Genomic DNA, 10,977 nt, shown 5'->3' on the forward strand with positions numbered 1-10,977 from the left:
CAAGCAGTTCCCCACAGCATCCAAGTCCAGCATCAGCACTTTCTATCTCCCTTCCTCACTCCCTCTCGAGGAGCAGGAGCTGCTCCATTTATCTCCCGACACTCAGCTCCTGGCACGCACGGCCCCACGCTCCACACATCTTCCCCATCGCCGCCAGCCAGGCTGCCTCGCGCCTCCTGAGCAAAGTGTCAGGATGGATTTTCAGCAGGTTTTTGCAGGATCCCACCCTGTGGGAGAGGGCTGGGCAGAGCAGAGCCAAGCCCTGTCTCAGGCCATTGCTGGAGGCTCGCAAAGGAGGAACGTCCCTCCGGTGCTGGCAGATGCGTGGTGGATGGACAATCCACCACAGTGATGCACACCGAGGACCACATAGCATCCTGGATGCTGTTGCAGCCCTTGGGTAGCGCAGAGCAGATAAACCGATTGGGACCAGCAAGGAAGATGGGCATACAATGGTCCTGCAAAGGTCACTGCAGCTCAGGGTGAAAGGCAGACACTTCCTACAAATGCTTTTCATGGACAGCCTGGAAAACACACGCATATCTCCAGGACACAGCTCTGCACACGATGGCCTGGAGAGCTGGTGAATACACTGCAGGAGCTTCCAGATGAAATCGGCTCCTGGTGCAGCCCAGCCACCCGGGTGCTCAAGAATGTCTCAGCCCTGGCTTCAGCTCCCACTTAAATCCAAGCAAGGGGGATGAAGATCGCCAGGTGCCTGCCCATTGCCACCTCTGACTGCTAGGCTCCACTGCCCCTGTCTCTCTGCTGTTATCTCCTGGCTGCATCAGGGAGCTCCAGCCATGCAGGGCAGGAGCTCGCTGCTGGAGGCACCACGAGACCCAGGCACCCAGCAGCAGTTGGGAGCCACCAAATCCTTTCTGGAGCACAGCTCAGTTCCACCAGCTCAACTCCAGGCTCGACATACCAAGAAATTCTGAAGCCCAAGAATTGGCATCCGTGTTGCCTTGTAAGCACGCTGAGCTCCCCCAGGGCTTCTGGCTACAAACCCCATCTGCTTTGCAGCAAGCATGTATGGGGAAAGCTCCCGGTTGTCCTCTCTGCCGGCCATCTGCCGTACGATGCCTCAGTGGGGCAGGTGGGATCGCTGGATGCTGCGGGGACAGCACTGGTCCTCGCGATAGGCAAATGCACTTGTTGATGTGTTCAATGGGGACAGGGCTGTCGCCCTGCCCACCCCAAGGAGCCCCAGTGGGATCTCCAGTGAATAACCCACCCTTGGAGCAGCTTGTTCTGATGTTCCCACTGGGGAGGAGATGCAGGCGAGTGCTTTGTGCTCTGACACCAGGGCCCAGCGGACATTTGCAACACACCCTGCTCTGGGTTGAGGCCAGACAATGCACGCAGGCAGAGGGGGAAGCATCCAGCGGTGGTCCTTAGTCACTGAGCAGGGAGGACCCAGCACCATTTCAGAGGAAGCTCAGAGGAAGCTCAATCTCCTGCACTGATAACCTGATCCTGAACAATAAACCATCCCACCATGGGCTGATACCACCCAATGGTCCTCATGAGGTTTTTGACCTGGTGGGACACCATTGGGGTGCAGGAGCAGACCCCGAGCCCTCCCCGTCTCCCGCGGGCTTGCAGGAAGCTTACGGAGCAGCTGCACTGCACACACTGGTTCGGCTGGCGGCTGGGAAAGAGCTCGCTGGTGGTGAACATTTCGCCTTGCTGGTACGTCGTCCCGTTGTACTGGCAGGACTTGATGGGTGCCCGGAGGCCAGAAGGAGAATGTGGCTCTGGAAAAGAAGATGAGAAAGCAGCGGGGTGAGAGCCATCCCCTACCCGGCTCCAATGTGGTGCAGGTGCTCGGCATATTCCCCATCAGCCCAACCTGAAAGGACGAGGAGCCCTTTACGTGCCACGGCTATCATGAAGAAGTGGCCAGGGCATTGCATGGCCCATGGGGATTTACACGCCCAAAAGAGTTTGGAGAACAGGGCTGCCCTGACCTCGCTGAGCTCAGCACAGAGGTAAAACCTGGAAGTCTGACCTCTCGCGGTCTTGTCTTCCACCGTGCCAGAGCGGTGGCAAAGCTAGTCAAAAACCACCGGCGATTTGGGAAATTAGAAAAAAAAAAAAGAAAAAACCCACTATTTTTAATTTTTAGCTAATTACCCATGGGAGATGTTGAAGGTCATTACATACAGGGGAGGGAAAAATTCAAGAATTTTGTTAAAAATTTTCAAATTTTTTTTTTGTCCTGTATCCAACACATTTTGCTGGCAAATGATCTAAATAAAGTGCCGGCTTCTGGTTTGTCACTGAACTGTGAACCGACATTTTGTCTCTACAAGGTTCTCGGGATGGGGGGGATTTGGAGAAAGTGGTCTGGTAGAGAGCCCTTGTCCATCAAAGTGACATTTTTGGGGGGGAAAAGCAATGCAGGCAGCCCAAGCTGCCATTGCTGCCGTCACCCCGTGAGCAGGGCCAGACCCAGCATCGCTGCGCTGCCCCAGGCACGAGCATTCAAGTGACTGCAGTTGAGGTACACCCTGCAGGACTACGGCCACCTTGTCGTCCCCTCCCCATGGGATGTCCACCTACCAAGACACCGTGGGCAGCACTGCTGGGGGTCGGTGACAGGGCTGGCGCACTGCAGAGCCGGGCACTGGATCCGGTAGCACCCGATGTTGGCGTTCTGGGGAGAGAGAGAAAGAAAGATGGTTCAGCTACATGTTCACCCCACAAGAGAAGGAAGATGTTGGATGATGGCCACATTAGCATGATAGATTGTGCTGGCGTAGCTCACCCAGCCAAGGATGTCTCCATCCCTGGCTCGGATCTCACTGTCAGCCAGCTCATCTCTCATCTTTCATCATCAAAGATGACCCATAGTCCCACAGCAGCCCTGAGCCATCTCCATCCACAGCCCACCAACGCTACTGAGACAGCTCCATCACAAGGTCAACCCAACACCCCTAGGGGGATGTGGGGCTTTTTCAAAAGGAAAGAGATTAATCCAATGTCCCTATAGGACTGGAAGGGGCTTCTCTGGTCAAATTAGACACCAGAACCAATCTGCTTAAAAACTGCCAAAGCGATGCCCCAACATAGCAGCATCCCCACCACCTCCTGCGGCACCTCGTGGGGGACATGCCTCGGAGCAGCTGCAGCGGATGCAGTACATCAGCCCCTGCGGTTCCAGGTAGGGGTGCCAGCTCTCGCCCGGGCTGTACTTCTTGCCGTTGAAATCGCAGAACATATCCGGCCCTGAAAGTCAACCAGGAGAAGCTATGTGAGAGAAAGGCATGATCCTTGGGAGAGCTCTCCTCCCTCCATGATGAGAAGAGCAAGGACAGCTCTGTGCCTTCATGCTGTCCCCTATGAGTAGCTGATGGCCACATCCCATCCACCAGACCCCAGACTGAATACATTCCCCAAAAGCTTTTTTTTTGCCACGATTTGTTTTTTTAAGCTGGGACCCATCTGACCAAATGGCAACTCCTCTGAGCAAGCTGGACTCCCTTTGCAAGCAATGAACAGAATGGGTATTTTTGAGGCAAAAATTAGAGTTGTCAATCTAAAATAGGTCAGTAGAAGTGCTCATTGGAAGATGGACAGGTGATTTTAGGGTGATGCTATGGGACTGAATTTCTCCCAGGGAGATCAGAAGGGCTGGGAGTGGTGGGGGAGATAGGAGAGGCTGAATCTAGGAGAGATTTTCACTGTTAGCCTAAAAAAAAGAAGAAGAAAAAAAGACATTCTGAGGTAGAAACACATTCTGAAGAAAAACCTTTTGCTCCCCCTAAGAGCTTCAGCTCATTCTCTCAAGGACCCCCGGACCAGCGCTATCAGCACGCGGACAGCCAAGCATCAGCCCTAAGGAGCAGGACCATGCTGGCTTGCCCTATCCCACCAGGCTCAGCCCCTTGCCTTTACCAGGCTCAACCTCGCATAGGTCTGGCTGGAGTGGGTTGAACCATGCTTTCCATTTATGGGGCTGTCCATGGGGACAGCAAGTCCACCTCATCCACTTTTTGCCCCGAAAAGCATAAAACTATGTATTTTTCTATTCCTCTGATCCTATCATCCCAAAAAGAGCCAGTTTCCAGCCATGCTCCTGAACTGGAGGTGTCTGTCCCAGAAACGATCCAGTCCTGCCTACACTGGAATGGGTTTAACCTTGCCACGGCACAGGGAGAAAGAGATGAGATGGTGCCCATCATGACTGGTGAAGGAGATCCGCTTTGGTGATCCACCCTCTCCCCGGATTTTAGCAGGTCCCTATCAGCCCCCTCCACCTCCAAGCCCTTGGTTACACACCAACCATTTGGCAGGACGAGACCAGCCTGCAGCAGGACCTGTGGGACCAACCATGGTCATGATCACCACCAGGCTTTGGCCAGAAAGCCCAGTGCAGTCATCCTTAATGTTCACATTAAAACGCATCACCTGGTCCTGCAGGACCAAGCTCTGACCTCAGTCAGACCTGCAGGAACCTGAACCCTGTAACTCCCACCGCGGCCCGTTGGCTGCTCCCACTCTCCCGTGGCGTGTCCCCAAGCAGCCGGAGGATGCACCAGGGCTTAAGCTGTTTCGTGAATAAGCACATGCCTGCCCACATGCCTAATAACGTGTGTTATTAGTGGTTTAAGTGCTTACAGCCCCCCTAAAAATTGAAGGTGACTTAAAAGGTTATGTCATTGAGGGGATTTGGGTAGTTTCGGCGATTACATTGCTCGAAGGCAGCGGAGACATTTATGCTCCCTGAAGCATTTATGGGTCTTTTAAAACCTTGCGGCACCCTGGGGATGCAGGGAGAGGAGAGAGGGCTGTTTTCCGAGGCATGGTGCACAGGTCCCGCCACATGAAGTCAGGCAAGCTAGTGGGTGCTGACCCCGCTATGCTGCTGGAAGGACTCCTCGATGAATAGCAGAGGGTCTCCAAAACGAGCTCAGTTCACCACCCCAATGATGCTAAAAGCCATCCTATGCTCCGCTCTGTCACCTGGGGTAAAGCAGTGGAGAGCCCGGCTGGCGTTGTCCCACCTGGCCAAAACTGGAGATGCCACCTGCTTAATGCGAGTGTTTCTCCTACCAGCCAGGCAAAACTCATATGAATATGCCGTGGTGGGCTGCCATCCTTCCTCCAGTTTCTGACCATCCTCAGGATGAACCTAAGTGATGCTCTGCCATGGCCGGACCCTGTGGCCATCAGGAAGGGTCTATGATGATCCAACTCAAGCCCTACGACTCTGCCAGCAGCCCTGAGCTCCTTGTTGAATAAATGGTAAATGGCTTCAAGCACATGATTCTCCAAGCTGTACCTTTAAAGGAGGTGGCCACCAGCTGTCCAGACCGCCTAGTCCAAGCACAGTGCTGTGGGGTCAGCGTTGCATCTGCAATAATATATTGCAATACATTGCAATAATTTTGGGGTGGATGCCATCAGAGGGACAGGCAGGAGGCTTTTCCCTACTCAGGTCTTTACACCATCCCCATAGCTTGCTCCAAACCTCTAACAAATCCATATTCCTGGCCATGCACAACGTGAGTTTACAGCAAACCACACAAGAATGGGGAGTGCATGGCTGGAAACTGCAGAAACCCAGGAGAAAGGAAGAAAGAAAAAAAAAACCAAACATCCTTTTGCAAAAGGGTGAGAAAATGACTTCATCTTTCCCTGCTTGCAGCATCTTCATGAATTACGCTGAGGGTGAAGAAATCAAGTTGCCTTCATGTGACGCAGCCCCGCTCAGCTTGCAGGCTCCCATGCCAGTTGGCTGCTTTGTTCAAACATTTAATCACTTGCCTTTCACAAGTGAGCCCTGGTTTGGGTCCAGCCCTCGAAAGCAGCCTGATTCATGTCTGCAAAGGGCCCGCTGGTAAAATTAAAGCCGACTGGCAGCACTGGGCAGCAGCAGACACTTGTCCACATCTCAGTAGCACTATGCCGCGTATTTGGCAAGAGGTGCCGGCATGTTTGGTTAAAACAAGCTGGGGATGGATAGAAGGAGGAGGCTTAAAAGCTGGACACTCTGGATCATTTTTTCCCATGTCAGGCTAATAATTTCATTTTCAGAGGTCAAACTTTGGATATCTTCCCATTTCACTCGGAGTGAAAAGCCATTTGTGGCAGTAAATTGCTCCCGTGCCGTTCAGTCTCCTTATTTATTGCGTCTTCGGCAACAGCACGCTCACAAAAGTCACGTTGTTTTACTTTTCATTTTCCAGAGAGGGCTCCTGAGCTGCGGAGCATTTTCAAGGCTGCAGTACCAAAAATCCAGATGAAGCCATCACCTCATTTTCCTTCCTGAGGACCATGCAATCCCTGGGCAGGAGAAGACAGCGGGCCAGCCTGGTCCACGCCACCTTGGAGACACAACCAGAGCTTGCTGATTGCAAGCCAGAGGCTCCACGCTTGGAGGTGGCCCTATGGAAGCAGAAGCAGAGGTGGGAAGGGGCAAACACCTCCCATTGGAAACACCTCTAAGAACAGGCCCCATCTAACCAGTTTCTTCCCAAATACAAGAAGCCCCCGATACAAGACTCTGCTCTTCAGACTACCATTATAGATTGTATGAACCAGAAAAAAACAGCTGAAAGATGTGGAAATGATTCCTCTGCAGCACAGCAGCAAGTCCTGTGGCCTTGTGCCCGGAGGGAGGGTGGGAGATCCTGCAGAGAGCAACTCCTCCACGTGGGAGCTGCTCTGCCTTGCCCACCCTGAAGGGCTCTGCTGGGGACATCATGGAGGAGGAAGGGTTCTCCCTGCCTCCCCATGCAACAGCCATTTGCTGCCATGGCTCCGGTGTTTTCTTGGGTGAGGACCACCTGGTTACATCCAAATCATTGAATAACCCAGGCCAGGGTCTGGGGTCAGTGGCCTGGCCCAGTTCATGTCCATACCCGCTTGCTGGAACTGCCCTGGCATTTGGCAAAGCCCAAGTTGGCTCCGGCCAACACCATGCTGGGGAGTGCACCCACAGCAAGAGTCTGGACACCTCCGGTCAATGCTCAAGGATGTGCCCAGGCCCTGGTTTACTTTGATTATCATTAACTGTCACTAATTATCATTAATTGCATCCTGGACGGCAAGGAGGGTATGTAATATGAGATGGAAAGTACGAGGGGGGGGACAAAGCAAGAGAACACTGTTACAAAGAAAAGGGTGATCTCTGGTCATGGCAGGGACAAGAAGAAGCAATCAGCTTGAGGCAAAGCCTGGAAGATTTAGGACAAGTATTGCTGGAAGCTTTCCAGCTACCAGGAGATTTAAATCCCAGAAGAGGCTATCGCGGAGGCTCTGAGACACTCTGTGAACCCCCTGGAGCAGCACCTTCATGAGATGGTCTAGAGACATCAATCCAGGGTGACAAACTGAATGGCGTGGAGAAACCCCTCCCGTGCTGCATTCAGTGACTGCTGATGTCTCTCTCACACCATGAGAATAGCCTCGACGCCTCTTTAGGATGTATCTCAACAACTTCATACACCAGCCACCAACAAGATGCCATCCTACGTCTTCACGACCTGCTCTAGATCCAATGAGAGACCATGAACTGAGGGGACATGGGTGAGACCCTACAGCCTCTTTGTTGAACCGTCAAATTGGCCAAGGTCCGGGTCAGACCACCCGTGGACATCTCCTGGCCTCAGATGCAGACAAGTCCCCTCAGGCCAGCATGTCCATGAGACCAGTCCCTTGAAGCTCTCCCACCCGCTGACACAGCCTGTTTGAGCCAGCTCCTTCCACCCCTCCACATTCACAGTGGACAAGGACGTCCCCATGGGCTTCCCGATGTGGTGCGACTCATCCCACTGCCTGGGCATTTTGACCACAGCTGAACCAGGGGCCAAAACAAGTCAGATGTTCTCCTGCACTGATAAAAAAAAAACCTGCAAGCTACTGCAATACCGTGTTCTGCTGCCAAATCCTCCTTTGGCTCAGGCTCAGCCATGCTCACTTCACCTCCCTCTGGGTATAGGGACTGATGCTCAACAAAGTCAAGCCACATACCCACGCGCACCTGCAAGACCCTGCCCCTACATTCCCCACTCCCATGTCGGGGTTTCCCAGACCTGAGCAGAGCGTCCTGATGGGTCATGGGAGGTTTAAAGCTGCTTTTACATCACTGCCCCATCAGCCCGGGAAATGGCTCCCGTTTGCACACCCATCACCCAGCCAGGTCTCCGCACGCATGGGATCACAGTACATCAATCCTGATTCACGCTGGAGCTCCTCTACACTACAAGACACTGAGGAGTCCCCAGAAGTGAGTCCCTGCTGCAGGTAAAGCCTTGACCCATGGCTAGAGAGGGGCTAATGCACCCACGAGACCCCAAAGCGTGGAAAGCCCTGTGCCTCAGTTTCCCTAGCAGGGACTTTCATTCCAGGTAGCAAACTGGCTCCAACAACGATGCTGCCAAAACATCCCGCAGGTCTCACCCCACTTCTCCCTCGTTTCATCTCATGGCACAGGGGTTTCTCCCATCTCTGCGTACCCAGAAGAGCCCCCCGCAGCTTTCCCCGAAGCAGGGCACATCTGAGCTGGGCTTCGGGTCCTGGCAGCTTTTTCGGAGGTCACACACCTGCCAGCCAGCGCCGTGCCAGGCGTGCAGGGGTGTGTTTATGCAAACCAGTTTGCAAGTTTTAAGAGCGGCCATAAATAAAGTGTAAAAAGCACTGTCTGGTACAGAAAGTCCAGGCACTCCTATGACAGCCCTGTATTTATGAAGGGCTTAAAATGCATCTTAGCTGAGAAGGGACTGGTTAAAACACACCAAGCCCTTGACATGTGGCATCCTAATGACTCCACTCACGTCCAGATCGCTTCCCACACACTCGCCTTGCTCAGTCCTGGGCTGGGAATGTCTTCTCAGGACTTTGGAAAACTCTGCAGCTCTGCAAATGCAGCCTCACAAAGCATCGCTGAGCTCCCCAGGGTGGAGTAGTCAAGAGAAGTCCAGGACGCAGAGCATCCCCATGGGCTCTGTGAGCAGCAGATGGGACCCCATTTCCCTCCTCTCCTTCCCAAGGGGATGCTCAGTTGTGTAAAGTGGGGCGTGCAGCCCTCGCCTCTCCCTTACCGTGGCCACCAGCAGGATTTGCTTTTCATCCCCGTCCTTCCCGTCTTGGACTGCTCAGTCCCTCATTGCGCTGGATCCGAACTCATAAGACAGACGAACCCCCTTTTCTCCAGGAACCACATTAAAAAGAAATTAAACGGCGACTTCCAAGCTCCTGGGGAAAACCACTGCCCCCGGCTCTCCAGAGATGCTGGTGTTTAAATGCCTCCAGCCAAAACATCATTGCATTCAACTATTGCCGCTGAATTACTCATAGTGGCTGGGCTGCAGCACATTCGGCCCAGTAACCTGTGCCTCTGATATTTTTTCAGCTGAGAGTGTAAACCCCCTAAAATAGCCTGTTTCTGCGGGCAAATTCTTCTTTTCTGACTTGCCTTCAAGCCTGAGCATTTCTGCTTCTTACCTATTTTTAGCCACGACACTGTAGGTCTCTTGGCTGATGAGCCTTCTCGTAACTAATTTATTCCTGTCTTCATTCTCCCTGAGTGTTCGGCCCCGAGAAAAATGCGAGGCAGTGAGCTGCAGAGGTGGACAGCAGAGAAAAGTCCACGATTTGATGAAGACCTTGTCACCAGGGGCCCCCTGGCCTCGACCACAGGGCACCTGGAGCCCCAGCCAAGCCCCCCATACCGGGGGATGCGCCCGGCGGCAGAGCCAAAGCGATGAGGAGCTGGGGGCGATCCCAGACCTCCCTGCTCCAATCCTGCCCCTGTCCCACAGTCCCCAGCCCTTTATCACCATTATAAATCCTGCAAACAGACCCCAGCGCTTCCTCCCAAAGCAGACAAACCCCTACTGTTCCCATTCATCCTGATTCGTGCCCAATTTAGGGGGTCTGCTAGCACCAGCCTGAAGAGCAAACACCTCACCTAGCATCTGTTTCACCTTCTGGACATGTCTCCATCCTCCCCCTAACGTGGGTACCACAGTTAACGCAGCCCTGGCAGAGGCAGGGAGTCAGACCCTCATCCCTCGTGCAAGAAACGGATGCTGTGGTCTGAGCTCAGCGGCTTTCAATGAACCCAGAGAAGGGAAAGGAGCCAAACTCACCCGGATTTTGCTCTCCAAGGCTCTGCACAGCACCATCCATCCGCCCGCCTTTCCCCCCCAGCACACCCCACCGCCGGGACAAGCAATCCAAGCGCTCACATTTTGGGTTGGCGCTCTAGGAGGACGATTATTTGTCGAGTGCCTAATGCACTGCTGGCAGCAGGCAAGTCGTAAATCACCCTAATGCAGCCACCGACAGACTCTACTGGGACTTCGGGAGATTAAAGGGGAGAATAAACGTAGGGACACCACGGGTCCTGCTCTGGTTTGCTCAGTGCTTAGGTGGCTTTGCGATGTTGTAGGGGTGTCCAGCACCCACTGGAGGGGTCCCAGGGCTTGGGCAACCAAACCAAACCCACCTCCTGGCCCCAATTAACACCTCCAGCACCCTCCAAGCTGCTAAACAGCCCTGGCCAAGTCCTTCAAGTTTTTTTGTACAAGGAAGTGCTGAACCTCCCTTCCCTTCCCCATCCCAAATCTTATCTGCTCCAATCAGCCAGCTGGGAGCAGGGGCAAGGAGAGAACAAGGGATGGACATGGAGATGGACAAGGGATGGCCATGGAGAAAAGCCCCCAGCTTTGGTTTGGGGGGTCATTTCCCCAAATTGCCCATGTCCCCGTCCACCCTCGGAGGGGAGATGCAGCCAGGTGGGGTGGGATCTGTGCAGGGCATGGGCTGTAATTCAACCTCCCGCCCTATGCGAGTTCTAGCCCACGGGAGGGGGGTCCCAGACCTTCAGCATGTCCCTGCCAGCCCACGAAACCCCACAGCCCCCTCACCAGCACGCAGCAGTGTGCTCAGCGCTGTACGTCCCTGCAAAGCAGCTGGGGACAGCAGCGGGTGGAGGGGGACACAGCCACGTCCCCAACAGCA

At 53.9% G+C, this 10,977-nt stretch overlaps 1 protein-coding gene across 1 annotated transcript in view; it reads right to left on the reverse strand.

Annotated features, from left to right (window-relative positions):
* Positions 1 to 9,175, reverse strand: part of LOC104080862 (chordin-like protein 2) — a 25,245-nt gene extending 16,070 nt beyond the window's left edge. Inside the window, 5 exon segments of the mRNA XM_009583390.1 lie at positions 1,618 to 1,760; positions 2,569 to 2,662; positions 3,122 to 3,234; positions 9,054 to 9,073; positions 9,075 to 9,175. Of these exon segments, the coding sequence (XP_009581685.1) occupies positions 1,618 to 1,760; positions 2,569 to 2,662; positions 3,122 to 3,234; positions 9,054 to 9,073; positions 9,075 to 9,175 (471 nt within the window).
* Between the last annotated feature and the right edge of the window lie 1,802 nt (positions 9,176 to 10,977).

This window comes from Fulmarus glacialis, unplaced genomic scaffold (assembly GCF_000690835.1).
Source record: "Fulmarus glacialis isolate BGI_N327 unplaced genomic scaffold, ASM69083v1 scaffold29908, whole genome shotgun sequence".
Taxonomy (NCBI): Eukaryota; Metazoa; Chordata; class Aves; order Procellariiformes; family Procellariidae; genus Fulmarus; species Fulmarus glacialis.